The 20,575-nt window shown below is 46.1% G+C and overlaps 1 protein-coding gene across 2 annotated transcripts in view; it reads left to right on the forward strand.

Moving 5' to 3' along the window:
- Window positions 1–1,644: 1,644 nt before the first annotated feature.
- The window catches only part of LOC139751987 (frizzled-9-like), a 147,749-nt gene continuing 128,818 nt past the window's right edge, over window positions 1,645–20,575 (forward strand). The window contains exon 1 of one of the 2 annotated variants that reach the window (XM_071667737.1): window positions 1,645–2,110. Coding sequence is in view for 1 of the 2 variants with exons in the window: in XM_071667736.1 (XP_071523837.1) it covers window positions 1,838–2,038 (201 nt within the window). In the remaining variant the exon portion in view is untranslated. The remainder of the gene's footprint in view (window positions 2,111–20,575) is intronic. The other variant, XM_071667736.1, reaches the window with a different exon arrangement.

Genomic DNA, 20,575 nt, shown 5'->3' on the forward strand with positions numbered 1-20,575 from the left:
AGCAACAGGGGTCAGGGCTGCTCCTGGTCCAGCAACAGGGGTCAGGGCTGCTCCTGGTCCAGCAACAGGGGTCAGGGCTGCTCCTGGTCCAGCAACAGGGGTCAGGGCTGCTCCTGGTCCAGCAACAGGGGTCAGGGCTGCTCCTGGTCCAGCAACAGGGGTCAGGGCTGCTCCTGGTCCAGCAACAGGGGTCAGGGCTGCTCCTGGTCCAGCAACAGGGGTCAGGGCTGCTCCTGGTCCAGCAACAGGGGTCAGGGCTGCTCCTGGTCCAGCAACAGGGGTCAGGGCTGCTCCTGGTCCAGCAACAGGGGACAGGGCTGCTCCTGGTCCAGCAACAGGGGTCAGGGCTGCTCCTGGTCCAGCAACAGGGGTCAGGGCTGCTCCTGGTCCAGCAACAGGGGTCAGGGCTGCTCCTGGTCCAGCAACAGGGGTCAGGGCTGCTCCTGGTCCAGCAACAGGGGACAGGGCTGCTCCTGGTCCAGCAACAGGGGTCAGGGCTGCTCCTGGTCCAGCAACAGGGGTCAGGGCTGCTCCTGGTCCAGCAACAGGGGTCAGGGCTGCTCCTGGTCCAGCAACAGGGGTCAGGGCTGCTCCTGGTCCAGCAACAGGGGTCAGGGCTGCTCCTGGTCCAGCAACAGGGGTCAGGGCTGCTCCTGGTCCAGCAGCAGGGGTCAGGGCTGCTCCTGGTCCAGCAACAGGGGTCAGGGCTGCTCCTGGTCCAGCAACAGGGGTCAGGGCTGCTCCTGGTCCAGCAACAGGGGACAGGGGTATGCGAGAGTAAGGGAGAGGGAGAGTGAGCGAGTGACGGTAACGAGTGGTCGGCAGCAGCAAGGGAGGGATTGAGGAGTGGTGGGTAGCTGGGAGAGTAAGGGAGGGAGGAGTGGTGGGTAGCCGGGAGAGTAAGGGAGGGAGAGAGGGAGGAGTGGTGGGTAGCCGGGAGAGTAAGGGAGGGAGGAGTGGTGGGTAGCCGGGAGTGAGGGAGGGAGGAGTGGTGGGTAGCTGGGAGAGTAAGGGAGGGAGGAGTGGTGGGTAGCCGGGAGTGAGGGAGGGAGGAGTGGTGGGTAGCTGGGAGAGTAAGGGAGGGAGGAGTGGTGGGTAGCCGGGAGTGAGGGAGGGAGGAGTGGTGGGTAGCTGGGAGAGTAAGGGAGGGAGGAGTGGTGGGTAGCCGGGAGAGTAAGGGAGGGAGAGAGGGAGGAGTGGTGGGTAGCCGGGAGAGTAAGGGAGGGAGGAGTGGTGGGTAGCCGGGAGTGAGGGAGGGAGGAGTGGTGGGTAGCCGGGAGAGTAAGTGAGGGAGGAGTGGTGGGTAGCCGGGAGTGAGGGAGGGAGGAGTGGTGGGTAGCTGGGAGAGTAAGGGAGGGAGGAGTGGTGGGTAGCCGGGAGAGTAAGGGAGGGAGGAGTGGTGGGTAGCCGGGAGAGTAAGGGAGGGAGGAGTGGTGGGTAGCCAGGAGAGTAAGGGAGGGAGGAGTGGTGGGTAGTCGGGAGAGTAAGGGAGGGAGAGAGGGAGGAGTGGTGGGTAACCAGAAGAGTAAGGGAGGGAGGGAGGCGCGGTGGTAGGTAGCCGGGAGAGTAAGGGAGGGAGGGAGGAGTGGTGGGTAGTCGAGTGAGTGAGTGAGGGAGGGAGGGAGGCGCGGTGGTAGGAGTTGAGGTGTAGCAGCAGCAGCAGTTGTAGCCTGACCTGTGTCGTGGGAGAACACGTCTCTGTGTGTACCGTGCATGGCAGCCTCGCTCCCTGGGGTTCTCGCCACTAGCCCACTCCTGCCTATGGCGCTTGCCTGACGGGCCTGGCGACCCACGTGCCCACAAACGGCGAGGCCCGCCTCTACCACCACTGCCTTCCATGAAAATGAGAGGAAATTTGGTGATTTTGACTGGAGTGTGGTTGTGTGCGTCGGTGGGGGTGGGTGTGGGGCAGGGCCTGGCTCCTCCTCCCCGCCAGTGTGAGCGCATCACCATACCCATGTGTCAGGAGTTGCCTTATAACACCACCAGGATGCCCAACCTACTCGGTCACTTCAGTCAGGGGGAAGCAGCCATCAAGGTGATTGTGGCACCTTCGTCTTCCCTTATACTGGCCTATCCACCAGGCTTCTACTCACCCTTCTCTGGCTAGGTTAGTGTGGTACCTGATTGGGCTAGGTTAATGTGGGTACCTGGTGGGGGTAATGTGGATACCTGGTGGGGCTAGGTTAATGTGGATACCTGGTGGGGCTAGGTTAATGTGGATACCTGGTGGGGCTAGGTTAATGTGGATACCTGGTGTGGCTAGGTTAATGTGGGTACCTGGTGGGGCTAGGTTAATGTGGATACCTGGTGGGGCTAGGTTAATGTGGGTATCTGGTGGGGCTAGGTTAGTGTGGGTACCTGATTGGGCTAGGTTAATGTGGGTACCTGGTGGGGCTAGGTTAATGTGGATACCTGGTGGGGCTAGATTAATGTGGGTATCTGGTGGGACAAGGTTAGTATGGGTACCTGGTGGGATTTGGTTAGTTTGAGTACCCAGCAGGGCTAGGTTAATATGGTTACCTAGTGGGGCTAGGTTAACGTGGGTACCTGGTGGGACTAGGTTAACATGGGTACCTAGTGGGGCTAGATTAATGTGGGTACCTGGTGGGGCTAGGTTAACGTGGGTACCTGATGGGACTAGGTCAATGTGGGTACCTGGTGAGGCTAGGTTAACGAGGGTGCCGGGTGGTACTAGGTAAATGTGGGCACCTAGTGGGGCTAAGTTAATGTGGGTATGCAACTGAGAACAGTATGTATTCTAGCATCTGGTGTGTGTATCCTAGCTGATCATATGTATTCTAGCATCTGGTGTGTGTATCCTAGCTGATCATATGTATTCTAGCATCTGGTGTGTGTATCCTAGCTGATCATATGTATTCTAGCATCTGGTGTGTGTATCCTAGCTGATCATATGTATTCTAGCGTCTGGTGTGTGTATCCTAGCTGATCATATGTATCCTAGCATCTGGTGTGTGTATCCTAGCTGATCATATGTATTCTAGCATCTGGTGTGTGTATCCTAGCTGATCATATGTATTCTAGCGTCTGGTGTGTGTATCCTAGCTGATCATATGTATTCTAGCATCTGGTGTGTGTATCCTAGCTGATCATATGTATTCTAGCATCTGGTGTGTGTATCCTAGCTGATCATATGTATTCTAGCATCTGGTGTGTGTATCCTAGCTGATCATATGTATTCTAGCATCTGGTGTGTGTATCCTAGCTGATCATATGTATTCCTAGCATCTGGTGTGTGTATCCTAGCTGATCATATGTATTCCAGCATCTGGTGTGTGTATCCTAGCTGATCATATGTATCCTAGCATCTGTGTGTGTATCCTAGCTGATCATATGTATTCTAGCATCTGGTGTGTGTATCCTAGCTGATCATATGTATTCTAGCATCTGGTGTGTGTATCCTAGCTGATCATATGTATCCTAGCATCTGTGTGTGTATCCTAGCTGATCATATGTATTCTAGCATCTGGTGTGTTTATCCTAGCTGATCATATGTATCCTAGCATGTGTGTGTGTATCCTAGCTGATCTGTAGTGGTACAGTGTACCCCAGCGTCTGGTGTGGGTAGCCCAGGTTAGAGAATGTGATGTAGCTGGCATTGTGTTGACTGGCTCATCCCTCATCCTGGCTCAACCTTACACTATACTGCTGCACACGACCAGCCTGGTCCATCATGCCCGCTGCTCACGGTAAAACATTTCCAAAATGGGTTAACAGAATCGGGGTTTCGGTGATAACTGTATAGTTTATGATCACGACAAAATATAATATCAAACTACATCATTTCAGTGGATTTGTTAAGAGAACATGGCTACACATGCAGAGTTTGCCTAATGAATCTAATTCTACGGTAAGTTATACATAGGAAAAGTCTTGAAAACGAGAAACACGTTATATTGAAAAACATAAATCAAAGAAAAGTAATGATAACTAAAGAAAATATCACCATGCTTCCCCAAGAGGCCAAGATTCACCATAATTTTCCATTATAGAACAGAAATACGTTACTGGCCATGTCGTCTCCCTCATCCACATGATAAACCATCCACAAACGCAAACAAGTTTGCGTTCTAAATCAATTTTCCATAAGCATTCTCATCCAAAACTTCAGAAAATCACTTCAAGTTAATATTTTAGATACAGTTTTGAAATTACAGAGAAAGTTTGAGAATTTTCATGAACTTCCAGATGAGAACGATGCCACGTTTTCCTGTGAACGCGCACTGCACCGGCTCACCACACCACACCACACACACCAGCACTGCACCGGCTCACCACACCACACCACACACACCAGCACTGCACCGGCTCACCACACCACACCACACACACCAGCACTGCACCGGCTCACCACACCACACCACACACACCAGCACTGCACCGGCTCACCACACCACACCACACACACCAGCACTGCACCGGCTCATCACACCACGCCACACACACCAGCACTGCACCGGCTCATCACACCACGCGACACACACCAGCACTGCACCGGCTCATCACACCACGCCACACACACCAGCACTGCACCGGCTCACCACACCACGCGACACACACCAGCACTGCACCGGCTCATCACACCACGCCACACACACCAGCACTGCACCGGCTCACCACACCACACCACACACACCAGCACTGCACCGGCTCATCACACCACGCCACACACACCAGCACTGCACCGGCTCACCACACCACACCACACACACCAGCACTGCACCGGCTCACCACACCACACCACACACACCAGCACTGCACCGGCTCACCACACCACATCACACACACCAGCACTGCACCGGCTCACCACACCACACCACACACACCAGCACTGCACCGGCTCACCACACCACACCACACACACCAGCACTGCACCGGCTCACCACACCACACCACACACACCAGCACTGCACCGGCTCACCACACCACACCACACACACCAGCACTGCACCGGCTCACCACACCACACCACACACACCAGCACTGCACCGGCTCACCACACCACACCACACACACCAGCACTGCACCGGCTCACCACACCACACCACACACACCAGCACTGCACCGGCTCATCACACCACGCCACACACACCAGCACTGCACCGGCTCACCACACCACACCACACACACCAGCACTGCACCGGCTCACCACACCACATCACACACACCAGCACTGCACCGGCTCACCACACCACATCACACACACCAGCACTGCACCGGCTCACCACACCACACCACACACACCAGCACTGCACCGGCTCACCACACCACATCACACACACCAGCACTGCACCGGCTCACCACACCACATCACACACACCAGCACTGCACCGGCTCACCACACCACACACACCATCATTTCTCGTGAATGACGTTCAAAATGTGGTAAATATCCGTTCCTACGGCAATTTATGAGAGCAGTTATAACCTCCATTGATTTTACTTTTGTTTTCCTTAATTTCGATGGTCATTAGTGCTCTGCCTGAATTCGTGTTGTGAAGCCTGGTTACATGTTATGTAACACATGTTCAAGTTACCTGTTTGGGTATAATAGTGTTATGTTACATGACATATCTATGGTTGTTATTTTTCTGGATAAGTCAATATCCGGGAAGACGTAGTGGATGATGTGCTGCTTCACTAATACTAACCTGTGTTTGCCACTACCACTGGCTGCCGTATGGTAGCCATCTTGCTGGAATATCTTGTAAAGATATCCTTCATTTCATATATATATATATATATATATATATATATATATATATATATATATATATATATATATATATATATATATATATATAAGCACCCATATATAGATATACTATGGAGATATTCCCGTCAAGATGTCTTAGTATTCATGTCCATGCTACTAAGGTTAGGTTAGGTTAGGTTAGGTTAGGTTAGGTTAGGTTGATGACTCACTCACATCTTACGTCATGTTTCCACCCCAGATAATGTAAGGTCAATATGTCCACCATATTGTAAGGCTCTCCTGATCGCTCCTACCTCACTCCTATAGCCCAACATATACATGAAGGGGTACATGCTCTTCTGTAGCAAGATATACATAAAGGGGTACATGCTCTTCTGTAGCAAGATATACATGAAGGGGTACATGCTCTTCTGTAGCAAGATATACATGAAGGGGTACATGCTCTTCTGTAGCAAGATATACATGAAGGGGTACATGCTCTTCTGTAGCAAGATATACATGAAGGGGTACATGCTCTTCTGTAGCAAGATATACATGAAGGGGTACATGCTCTTCTGTAGCAAGATATACATGAAGGGGTACATGCTCTTCTGTAGCAAGATATACATGAAGGGGTACATGCTCTTCTGTAGCAAGATATACATGAAGGGGTACATGCTCTTCTGTAGCAAGATATACATGAAGGGGTACATGCTCTTCTGTAGCAAGATATACATGAAGGGGTACATGCTCTTCTGTAGCAAGATATACATGAAGGGGTACATGCTCTTCTGTAGCAAGATATACATGAAGGGGTACATGCTCTTCTGTAGCAAGATATACATGAAGGGGTACATGCTCTTCTGTAGCAAGATATACATGAAGGGGTACATGCTCTTCTGTAGCAAGATATACATGAAGGGGTACATGCTCTTCTGTAGCAAGATATACATGAAGGGGTAAATGCTCTTCTGTAGCAAGATATACATGAAGGGGTACATGCTCTTCTGTAGCAATTCGTATAATTTTGTTTATTGAAAATTTACAATTGTTGAAAATTGAGACTTTGTGAATTGTTTACACGTAATGAAAGAGATTTCTTGCGTGAAAGCTGTTGTGTATTGTGAAGTTGGACGCAACCACGTTATCTGAGTCCCTACTGACTCCAGGTACTGATGATCCCGTCATATGATCATGCATATACATACTCTGTCACTAGTGACGTCATCGTTCTTATACTTGGTTACTATCAAAATTTCTGGCGTCTTTCATGTCCTCCCTCTGGATGTGTGTCTCCAGTCCATGCTACTCCCGGAGGTGCTACTCGACCTATCCCTTCAAGCTCCAGTGTCACTCCCGCCTGGACTGCCCTAATCATCATCCCTCCCTCTTTTCCTCAGCCATCATCCCGCTCTACTGTCCTCAGCCATCATCCCGCTCTACTGTCCTCAGCCATCATCCCGCTCTTTTGTCCTCAGCCATCATCCCGCTCTACTGTCCTCAGCCATCATCCCGCTCTTCTGTCCTCAGCCATCATCCCGCTCTACTGTCCTCAGCCATCATCCCGCTCTGCTGTCCTCAGCCATCATCCCGCTCTACTGTCCTCAGCCATCATCCCGCTCTTCTGTCCTCAGCCATCATCCCGCTCTTCTGTCCTCAGCCATCATCCCGCTTTACTGTCCTCAGCCATCATCCCGTTCTACTGTCCTCAGCCATCATCCCGTTCTACTGTCCTCAGCCATCATCCCGCTCTTCTGTCCTCAGCCATCATCCTGCTCTACTGTCCTCAGCCATCATCCCGCTCTTGTCCTCAGCCATCATCCCGCTCTTGTCCTCAGCCATCATCCCGCTCTTGTCCTCAGCCATCATCCCGCTCTACTGTCCTCAGCCATCATCCCGCTCTACTCACGCTTTCCTCTCCAACGCTGTAGGATGACTGGTCAGGTACACAGTGTAGGATGACTGGTCAGGTACACAGTGTAGGGTGACTGGTCAGGCACACAGTGTAGGATGACTGTTAGGTACACAGTGTAGGATGACTGGTCAGGTACACAGTGTAGGATGACTGGTCAGGTACACAGTGTAGGATGACTTGTCAGGTACATAGTATAGGATAACTGGTCAGGTACACAGTGTAGGATGACTGGTCAGGTACACAGTGTAGGATGACTGGTCAGGTACATAGTGCAGGATGACTGGTCAGGTACACAGTGTAGGATGACCGGTCAGGTACACAGTGTAGGATGACTGGTCAGGTACACAGTGTAGGATAACTGGTCAGGTACATAGTGTAGGATGACTGGTCAGGTACACATTGTGGGATAACCGGTCAGGTACACAGTGTAGGATGACCGGTCAGGTACACAGTGTAGGATGACTGGTCAGGTACACAGTGTAGGATGACTGGTCAGGTACACAGTGTAGGATGACTGGTCAGGTACACAGTGTAGGATGACTGGTCAGGTACACAGTGTAGGATGACTGGTCAGGTACACAGTGTAGGATGACTGGTCTGGTACACAGTGTAGGATGACTGGTCAGGTACATAGTGTAGGATAACTGGTCAGGTACACAGTGTAGGATGACTGGTCAGGTACATAGTGTAGGATGACTGGTCAGGTACATAGTGTAGGATGACTGGTCAGGCACACAGTGTAGGATAACTGGTCAGGTACACAGTGTAGGATAACTGGTCAGGTACACAGTGTAGGATAACTGGTCAGGTACATAGTGTATGATGATTGGTCAGGTACATAGTGTAGGATGACTGGTCAGGTACACAGTGTAGGATGACCGGTCAGGTACACAGTGTAGGATGACTGGTCAGGTACACAGTGTAGGATAACTGGTCAGGTACAGTGTAGGATGACTGGTCAGGTACACATTGTAGGATAACTGGTCAGGTACACAGTGTAGGATGACCGGTCAGGTACACAGGGTAGGATGACTGGTCAGGTACAGTGTAGGATGACTGGTCAGGTACACAGTGTAGGATGACTGGTCAGGTACACAGTGTAGGATGACTGGTCAGGTACACAGTGTAGGATGACTGGTTAGGTACACAGTGTAGGATGACTGGTCAGGTACACAGTGTAGGATGACTGGTCAGGTACACAGTGTAGGATGACTGGTCTGGTACACAGTGTAGGATGACTGGTCAGGTACATAGTGTAGGATGACTGGTCAGGTACACAGTGTAGGATGACTGGTCAGGTACATAGTGTAGGATGACTGGTCAGGTACATAGTGTAGGATGACTGGTCAGGCACACAGTGTAGGATAACTGGTCAGGTACACAGTGTAGGATAACTGGTCAGGTACACAATGTAGGATGACTGGTCAGGTACATAGTATAGGATGACCGGTCAGGTACATAGTGTAGGATGACTGGTCATGTACATAGTGTAGGATGACTGGTCAGGTACATAGTGTAGGATAACTGGTCAGGTACACAGTGTAGGATGACTGGTCAGGTACACAGTGTAGGATGACTGGTCAGGTACATAGTGTAGGATGACTGGTCAGGTACATAGTGTAGGATAACTGGTCAGGTACACAGTATAGGATAACTGGTCAGGTACACAATGTAGGATGACTGGTCAGGTAATAGTGTAGGATGACTGGTCAGGTACATAGTGTAGGATAACTGGTCAGGTACACAGTGTAGGATGACTGGTCAGGCACACAGTGTAGGATGACTGATCAGGTACACAGTGTAGGATGACTGGTCAGGTACACAGTGTAGGATAACTGGTCAAGTATAGTGTAGGATGACTGGTCAGGTACACAGTGTAGGATGACTGGTCAGGTACACAGTGTAGGATAACTGGTCAGGTACACAGTGTAGGATGACTGGTCAGGTACAGTGTAGGATGACTGGTCAGGTACACAGTGTAGGATGACTGGTCAGGCACACAGTGTAGGATGACCGGTCAGGTACACAGTGTAGGATGACTGGTCAGGTACACATTGTAGGATGACTGGTCAGGCACACAATGTAGGAAGACTGGTCAGGTACACAGTGTAGGACGACTGGTCAGGCACACAGTGTAGGATGACTGGTCAGGTACACAGTGTAGGATGACTGGTCAGGTAAATAGTGTAGGATGACCGGTCAGGTACAGTGTAGGATGACTGGTCAGGTACGCAGTGTAGGATGACTGGTCAGGTACACAGTGTAGGATGACCGGTCAGGTACACTGTAGGATGACCGGTCAGGTACACAGTGTAGGATGACTGGTCAGGTACACAGTGTAGGATGACTGGTCAGGCACACAGTGTAAGATGACTGATCAGGTACACAGTGTGGGATGACCGGTCAGGTACACAGTGTAGGATGACTGGCCAGGTACACAGTGTAGGATGACTGGTCAGGCACACAGTGTAGGATGACTGGTCAGGCACACAGTGTAGGATGACTGGTCAGGTATACAGTGTAGGGTGCATTATGAATATTGAGGTCAGTTGGGGAAGCCCTACACCCATCCTGCCCCCTACACTCCCCAGGTAACACAATTATAGAAACCTTTTCTAAGTCATACAGACTCACTGAGCACCACCCACTGTGTACAGGCATGTCCACCCCCCCACCCCCCATCCCCTTCCAACAGCCATATCATTAATGTTATAACACCAGCAGTTGTGATCATCAATCATTAATGTTATAACACCAGCAGTTGTGATCATCAATCATTAATGTTATAACACCAGCAGTTGTGATTATCAATCATTAATGTTATAACACCAGCAGTTGTGATCATCAATCATTAATGTTATAACACCAGCAGTTGTGATTATCAATCATTAATGTTATAACACCAGCAGTTGTGATCATCAATCATTAATGTTATAACACCAGTAGTTGTGATTATCAATCATTAATGTTATAACACCAGCAGTTGTGATCATCAATCATTAATGTTATAACACCAGCAGTTGTGATCATCAATCATTAATGTTATAACACCAGTAGTTGTGATTATCAATCATTAATGTTATAACACCAGCAGTTGTGATTATCAATCATTAATGTTATAACACCAGCAGTTGTGATTATCAATCATTAATGTTATAACACCAGCAGTTGTGATCATCAATCATTAATGTTATAACACCAGCAGTTGTGATTATCAATCATTAATGTTATAACACCAGTTGTGATCATCAATCATTAATGTTATAACACCAGCAGTTGTGATCATCAATCATTAATGTTATAACACAGCAGTTGTGATTATCAATCATTAATGTTATAACACCAGCAGTTGTGATTATCAATCATTAATGTTATAACACCAGCAGTTGTGATTATCAATCATTAATGTCATAACACCAGTTGTGATTATCAATCATTGTTATAACACCAGCAGTTGTGATTATCAATCATTAATGTTATAACACCAGCAGTTGTGATTATCAATCATTAATGTATAACACAGCAGTTGTGATTATCAATCATTAATGTTATAACACCAGCAGTTGTGATTATCAATCATTAATGTTATAACACCAGCAGTGTGATTATCAATCATTAATGTTATAACACAGCAGTTGTGATTATCAATCATTAATGTTATAACACCAGCAGTTGTGATTATCAATCATTAATGTTATAACACCAGCAGTTGTGATATAATCATTAATGTTATAACACAGTTGTGATTATCAATCATTAATGTTATAACACCAGCAGTTGTGATTATCAATCATTAATGTTATAACACCAGCAGTTGTGATTATCAATCATTAATGTTATAACACCAGCAGTTGTGATTATCAATCATTAATGTTATAACACCAGCAGTTGTGATTATCAATCATTAATGTTATAACACCAGCAGTTGTGATTATCAATCATTAATGTTATAACACCAGTTGTGATTATCAATCATTAATGTTATAACACCAGCAGTTGTGATTATCAATCATTAATGTCATAACACCAGCAGTTGTGATTATCAATCATTAATGTTATAACACCAGCAGTTGTGATTATCAATCATTAATGTTATAACACCAGCAGTTGTGATCATCAATCATTAATGTTATAACACCAGTTGTGATTATCAATCATTAATGTTATAACACCAGCAGTTGTGATTATCAATCATTAATGTTATAACACCAGCAGTTGTGATTATCAATCATTAATGTCATAACACCAGCAGTTGTGATTATCAATCATTAATGTTATAACACCAGCAGTTGTGATTATCAATCATTAATGTTATAACACCAGCAGTTGTGATTATCAATCATTAATGTTATAACACCAGCAGTTGTGATTATCAATCATTAATGTTATAACACCAGCAGTTGTGATTATCAATCATTAATGTTATAACACCAGCAGTTGTGATTATCAATCATTAATGTTATAACACCAGCAGTTGTGATTATCAATCATTAATGTTATAACACCAGCAGTTGTGATATCAATCATTAATGTTATAACACCAGCAGTTGTGATTATCAATCATTAATGTTATAACACCAGCAGTTGTGATTATCAATCATTAATGTTATAACACCAGCAGTTGTGATTATCAATCATTAATGTTATAACACCAGCAGTTGTGATTATCAATCATTAATGTTATAACACCAGCAGTTGTGATTATCAATCATTAATGTTATAACACCAGCAGTTGTGATTATCAATCATTAATGTTATAACACCAGCAGTTGTGATTATCAATCATTAATGTTATAACACCAGCAGTTGTGATTATCAATCATTAATGTTATAACACCAGCAGTTGTGATTATCAATCATTAATGTTATAACACCATTCATTAATGTTATAACACCAGTTGTGATTATCAATCATTAATGTTATAACACCAGCAGTTGTGATTATCAATCATTAATGTTATAACACCAGCAGTTGTGATTATCAATCATTAATGTTATAACACCAGCAGTTGTGATTATCAATCATTAATGTTATAACACCAGCAGTTGTGATTATCAATCATTAATGTTATAACACCAGCAGTTGTGATTATCAATCATTAATGTTATAACACCAGTTGTGATTATCAATCATAATGTTATAACACCAGCAGTTTGTGATCATCAATCATTAATGTTATAACACCAGCAGTTGTGATTATCAATCATTAATGTTATAACACCAGCAGTTGTGATTATCAATCATTAATGTTATAACACCAGCAGTTGTGATTATCAATCATTAATGTTATAACACCAGTTGTGATTATCAATCATTAATGTTATAACACCAGCAGTTGTGATTATCAATCATTAATGTTATAACACCAGCAGTTGTGATTATCAATCATTAATGTTATAACACCAGCAGTTGTGATTATCAATCATTAATGTTATAACACCAGCAGTTGTGATTATCAATCATTAATGTTATAACACCAGCAGTTGTGATTATCAATCATTAATGTTATAACACCAGCAGTTGTGATTATCAATCATTAATGTTATAACACCAGCAGTTGTGATTATCAATCATTAATGTTATAACACCAGCAGTTGTGATTATCAATCATTAATGTTATAACACCAGCAGTTGTGATTATCAATCATTAATGTTATAACACCAGCAGTTGTGATTATCAATCATTAATGTTATAACACCAGCAGTTGTGATTATCAATCATTAATGTTATAACACCAGCAGTTGTGATTATCAATCATTAATGTTATAACACCAGCAGTTGTGATTATCAATCATTAATGTTATAACACCAGCAGTTGTGATTATCAATCATTAATGTTATAACACCAGCAGTTGTGATTATCAATCATTAATGTTATAACACCAGCAGTTGTGATTATCAATCATTAATGTTATAACACCAGCAGTTGTGATTATCAATCATTAATGTTATAACACCAGCAGTTGTGATTATCAATCATTAATGTTATAACACCAGCAGTTGTGATTATCAATCATTAATGTTATAACACCAGCAGTTGTGATTATCATCATTAAGTTATAACACCAGTTGTGATTATCAATCATTAATGTTATAACACCACAGTTGTGATCATCAATCATTAATGTTATAACACCGGTTGTGATTATCAATCATTAATGTTATAAACCAGCAGTTGTGATTATCATCATTTGTTATAACCCATTGTGTAGCAGTCATTAGTTATGAAACAGCAGTTGTGATATATCTATGTATAAACGCAGTTGTGATATCAATCATTAAGTTATAACCAGAGTTGTGATATGAGAGTCATTAATGTTATACACAGATGTGATACACATAAGTTATACACGCGTGTGAACACATAAGTATAACACAGCATATGTGATATGGCATCATGTTATACACTTTGTTAAATATTATGTATATAACATGTGTATATATAATGTTATACACGATTGTGATAATCATAATGTATAAGATTGTGATTTAATCTTAATGTTATAACTGAGATGTTGATACAATCAAGATAAAGAGTGTGAGATCATCATATGAGAAAGATGGTATGCATCATTTGTATAACACAAAGTGGGATATCAACTGAACCAGTTGTATGTAACTCATTAATGTTATTACAGTTTAATATATTAATGTTTAATTTGTTACTCATAATGTGGTCTCTACGAGAATGTGTAATGTTAATTCATAATGTTTTACTGAGAATGTGGTATAATGTTAACCTCATAATGTGGTCTCTATGAGAAGTGGTGATAATGTTAACTCATAATGTGGGTCTCTACTGAGAAGTGGTGATAATGTTAACTTCATAATGTGGTCTCTACTGGAAGTGTTGATAATGTTAATTCATAATGTGGTTCTACTGAGAAGTGGTGATATGTTAACTCTCATAATGTGGGTCTCTACTGAGAAGTGTGATTAATGTTAACTTCATAATGTGGGTCTCTACTGAGAGATGGTGGGTAATGTTAACTTCATAATGTGGGTCTCTACTGAGAAGTGGTGATAATGTTAACTTCATAATGTGGGTCTCTACTGAGAAGTGTGTGATAATGTTAACTTCATAATGTGGGTCTCTACTGAGAATGGTGATAATGTTAACTTCATAATGTGGGTCTCTACTGAGAAGTGGTGATAATGTTAACCTCATAATGTGGGTCTCTACTGAGAAGTGGTGATAATGTTAACTTCATAATGTGGGTCTCTACTGAAAGTGGTGATAATGTTAACCTCATAATGTGGGTCTCATATGAGAAGTGGTGATAATTGTTAACTTCATAATGTGGGTCATCTATGGAAGTGGTGATAATGTTAACTTCATAATGTGGGTCTCTACTGAGAAGTGGTGATAATGTTAACTCTCATAATGTGGGTCTTCTAATGGAAAGTGGTGATATGTTAACTCATAATGTGGTCTTACTGAGAAGTGGTGATATGTTAACTCATAATGTGGGTTCTCTACTGAGAAGTGGTGTATGTTAACTTCATAATGTGGGTCTCTACTGAGAAGTTGTGTATGTTAACCTCATAATGTGGGTCTCTACTGAGAAGTGGTGATAATGTTAATCTCATAATGTGGGTCTCTACTGAGAAGTGGTGATAATGTTAACTTCATAATGTGGGTCTCTACTGAGAAGTGGTGATAATGTTAACTTCATAATGTGGGTCTCTACTGAGAAGTGGTGATAATGTTAACTTCATAATGTGGGTCTCTACTGAGAAGTGGTGATAATGTTAACTTCATAATGTGGGTCTCTACTGAGAAGTGGTGATAATGTTTACCTCATAATGTGGGTCTCTACTGAGAAGTGGTGATAATGTTAACTTCATAATGTGGGTCTCTACTGAGAAGTGGTGATAAAGTTAACCTCATAATGTGGGTCTCTACTGAGAAGTGTAAGGCATTGTCTCGTGCACAGGCCAGGGTTAGTCAAGTGTGAAGCAGTGTTAAATTTATGAGGTTAAAGTTATGGTTGATGATGAGAGATGAAGTGAAGGATCATAATGGTAAGAGCCACTCCCCCTCCCCCCCCCCTTCCTGTTAAAATGGACCCCCAAATCCCGGCAGTAAACTGCCGCCGCCACGCTAATTGGCAGTATTAACCAGTTGCCAGGAGTCACTTGTACAGTATATGAGGAAGCCTCTTGTGCTGTTAGCAAGGCCACTCACCTCCATGATCTAACATGATCTAACACTGGAATTAATTGTTACAAATATGATAGAGAGAGAGAGTTAGTGGTAAGGCAGGAAGACTACGACGTACATACTGCTTTACTACCTTATATATGGGCTATTGTTTCATCCGCTGCAAGCCAACACGGATTTCACGGGCGTCTTATGTTCGCGTTGTCCTCCTGACTAGCCTCAACCTCGGTATACTGTCATGAGCTCAGTAAGTTCCTCTGACGAGGCACAAGTAGCGGTAGATAAGGTGAGAGGCACAAGCACCATTATCTCAGGTTGACCTTCTTATCGCACAGATCAAAGCCTCGCGCGGGAAACAACTGACTTTTGATGGGTAATTAGCGAGTGTCCGATTCCTTGCTTCGTGACGTATATTTCTGCTTATATCCCATGTAGTAACACTTCGGCGAAAAAAAATATGATGTCTATAACATGAAAAATATATTTATAATATCTTATAAAGGACAGACAACGAAAAAACAAAATTACAAAGTATAAAATGCAGATGAAAGCCGATGCCAGACTCGGTTAGAGTATTGGTGGTAGTGATGGTGATGTGTGAGGCCAGACTCATGATTCCCCGGTGTGGTGGTGGTGATGTGTGAGGCCAGACTCATGATTCCCGGTGTGGTGTGTGTGGTGGTGGTGATGTGTGAGGCCAGACTCATGATTCCCTGGTGTGGTGGTGGTGATGTGTGAGGCCAGACTCATGATTCCCTGGTGTGGTGTGGTGGTGGTGGTGATGTGTGAGGCCAGACTCATGATTCCCCGGTGTGGTGGTGGTGGTGATGTGTGAGGCCAGACTCATGATTCCCTGGTGTGGTGTTGGTGGTGGATGATGTGTGAGGCCAGACTCATGATTCCCTGGTGTGGTGTGGTGTGGTGATGATGTGTGAGGCCAGACTCATGATTCCCCGGGTGTGTGGTGTGGTGATGATGTGTGAGGCCAGACTCATGATTCCCCGGTGTGGTGTGGTGGTGGTGGTGATGTGTGAGGCCAGACTCATGATTCCCTGGTGTGGTGGTGGTGGTGATGATGTGTGAGGCCAGACTCATGATTCCCCGGTGTGGTGTGGTGGTGGTGATGTGTGAGGCCAGACTCATGATTCCCAGGTGTGGTGTGGTGGTGGGTGATGTGTGAGGCCAGACTCATGATTCCCCTGGTGTGGTGTGGTGGTGGTGATGTGTGAGGCCAGACTCATGATTCCCAGGTGTGGTGTGGTGGTGGTGATGTGTGAGGCCAGACTCATGATTCCCCGGTGTGGTGTGGTGGTGGTGATGTGTGAGGCCAGACTCATGATTCCCCGGTGTGGTGTGGTGTGGTGGTGATGTGTGAGGCCAGACTCATGATTCCCTGGTGTGGTGTGGTGGTGGTGATGTGTGAGGCCAGACTCATGATTCCCCGGTGTGGTGTGGTGGTGTGATGATGTGTGAGGCCAGACTCATGATTCCCTGGTGTGGTGTGGTGGTGGTGATGTGTGAGGCCAGACTCATGATTCCCCGGTGTGGTGTGGTGGTGTGATGATGTGTGAGGCCAGACTCATGATTCCCCGGTGTGGTGTGGTGGTGATGATGTGTGAGGCCAGACTCATGATTCCCCGGTGTGGTGGGTGGTGGTGATGATGTGTGAGGCCAGACTCATGATTCCCCTGTGTGGTGGTGGTGGTGGTGATGTGTGAGGCCAGACTCATGATTCCCTGGTGTGGTGTGGTGGTGGTGATGTGTGAGGCCAGACTCATGATTCCCCGGTGTGGTGTGGTGGTGGTGATGATGTGTGAGGCCAGACTCATGATTCCCTGGTGTGGTGTGGTGGTGGTGATGTGTGAGGCCAGACTCATGATTCCCCGGTGTGGTGTGGTGGTGGATGATGTGTGAGGCCAGACTCATGATTCCCCGGTGTGGTGTGGTGGTGGTGATGTGTGAGGCCAGACTCATGATTCCCCGGTGTGGTGTGGTGGTGGTGGTGATGTGTGAGGCCAGACTCATGATTCCCCGGTGTGGTGTGGTGGTGGTGATGATGTGTGAGGCCAGACTCATGATTCCCCGGTGTGGTGTGGTGGTGGTGGTGATGTGTGAGGCCAGACTCATGATTCCCCGGTGTGGTGTGGTGGTGGTGATGTGTGAGGCCAGACTCATGATTCCCCGGTGTGGTGTGGTGGTGGTGATGTGTGAGGCCAGACTCATGATTCCCCGGTGTGGTGTGGTGGTGGTGATGTGTGAGGCCAGACTCATGATTCCCCGGTGTGGTGTGGTGGTGGTGATGATGTGTGAGGCCAGACTCATGATTCCCCGGTGTGGTGTGGTGGTGGTGATGATGTGTGAGGCCAGACTCATGATTCCCCGGTGTGGTGTGGTGGTGGTGATGATGTGTGAGGCCAGACTCATGATTCCCAGTGTGGTGTGGTGGTGGTGATGATGTGTGAGGCCAGACTCATGATTCCCGGTGTGGTGTGGTGGTGATGATGTGTGAGGCCAGACTCATGATTCCCCGGTGTGGTGTGGTGGTGGTGATGATGTGTGAGGCCAGACTCATGATTCCCAGGTGTGGTGGTGGTGGTGATGTGTGAGGCCAGACTCATGATTCCCCGCTGTGGTGTGGTGGTGGTGATGTGTGAGGCCAGACTCATGATTCCCCGGTGTGGTGTGGTGGTGGTGATGTGTGAGGCCAGACTCATGATTCCCCGGTGTGGTGTGGTGGTGGTGTGATGTGTGAGGCCAGACTCATGATTCCCCGGTGTGTGTGGTGGTGGTGGTGATGTGTGAGGCCAGACTCATGATTCCCCGGTGTGGTGTGGGTGGTGGTGATGATGTGTGAGGCCAGACTCATGATTCCCGGTGTGGTGGTGGTGGTGATGTGTGAGGCCAGACTCATGATTCCCCGGTGTGGTGTGGTGGTGATGATGTGTGAGGCCAGACTCATGATTCCCCGGTGTGGTGGTGGTGGGAATGTGTGAGGCCAGACTTATGATTCCCCGGTGTGGTGGTGGTGGTGATGATGTGTGAGGCCAGAATCATGATTCCCTGGTGTGGTGGTGGTGGTGATGATGTGTGAGGCCAGACTCATGATTCCCCGGTGTGGTGTGGTGGTGATGATGTGCGAGGCCAGACTCATGATTCCCTGGTGTGGTGTGGTGGTGATGATGTGTGAGGCCAGACTCATGATTCCCCGGTGTGGTGTGGTGGTGGTGATGTGTGAGGCCAGACTCATGATTCCCTGGTGTGGTGTGGTGGTGATGTGTGAGGGCAGACTCATGATTCCCCGGTGTGGTGTGGTGTGGTGGTGGTGATGATGTGTGAAGCCAGACTCATGATTCCGTGGTGTGGTGTGGTGGTGGTGATGATGAGTGAGGCCAGACTCATGATTCCCCGGTGTGGTGTGGTGGTGGTGGTGATGATGTGTGAGGCCAGACTCATGATTCCTCGGTGTGGTGTGGTGGTGATGATGTGTGAGGCCAGACTCATGATTCCCTGGTGTGGTGGTGGTGGTGATGTGTGAGGCCAGACTCATGATTCCCCAGTGTGGTGGTGGTGATGTGTGAGGCCAGACTCATGATTCCCCGGTGTGGTGTGGTGGTGGTGATGATGTGAGGCTAGACTCATTATTCTCCAGTGTAATGTGGTGGTGGTAATGGTGTATGAGGCCAGACTCATGATTCCCCGGTGTGGTGTGGTGGTGGTGATGATGATGTGTGAGGCCAGACTCATGATTCCCTGGTGTGTGGTGGTGGTGATGATGTGTGAGGCCAGATTCATGATTCCCCAGTGTGGTGTGGTGGTGGTGATGATGATGTGTGAGGCCAGACTCATGATTCCCTGGTGTGCTGTGGTGGTGGTGATGATGATGTGTGAGGCCAGACTCATGATTCCCCGGTGCGGTGTGGTAGTGATGTGTGAGGTCAGACTCATGATTCCCCGGTGTGGTGTGGGTTGGTGTGGTGGTGGTGGTGATGTGTGAGGCCAGACTCATGATTCCTCGGTGTGGTGTGGTAGTGGTGATGATGTGTGAGGCCAGACTCATGATTCCCTCGTGTGGTGTGGTGGTGATGATGTGTGAGGTCAGACTCATGATTCCCTGGTGTGGTGTGGCTTGGTGGTGGTGATGGTGTGTGTGGCCAGAATCATGATTCCTTGGTATGGATTTGTTGACTATACTAATATGCTAATAAAACACGGTTCTCACTCAAAGGTAACAGTCATGCCAACATGTGATTAATTCTTGCATTTTTCTGTTAATGGGCAAGTGTCTAAAATATTTTTAAGTTGGAAATATTTCTAATGTCCACATTTAGATAAATAAAAATATCCTTGGCAGAGTTTGTCAATGTCCACAAAATTCAGTTGGCTCAAGTAATGATCTGATGTGGGAGCAAAGTGATACAACTGATGAAGTCACTGTTGTGTATTTAGTGTTATGTTGATGAAATGCAAAAAACAATAATATCATTTGTACATATAATGATAATGTTCATCACTTTTGACACATACACACTGAGCTGAGCTGAACATCACTATTGGTATAAGTACAAAACTCGCTTTTCAGAGATAATGACTGAGAATATTTCTAAATACAATGATATAATCTTATTTCGAAGTTTGAAGTTTAGTTGGAGGTTTATATTCAATCAATTGATGATAAATGCAAGAAAAGTATTAAAATAAATTTTAAAAGAATCAAGCTAATACCTAACTGGGGTACTTTTGACTTAATACTCAGAGTATAGATGATACTAGACTGTCGG

The sequence above is a fragment of the Panulirus ornatus genome, chromosome 12 (genome assembly GCF_036320965.1).
Source record: "Panulirus ornatus isolate Po-2019 chromosome 12, ASM3632096v1, whole genome shotgun sequence".
Lineage (NCBI taxonomy): Eukaryota > Metazoa > Arthropoda > Malacostraca > Decapoda > Palinuridae > Panulirus > Panulirus ornatus.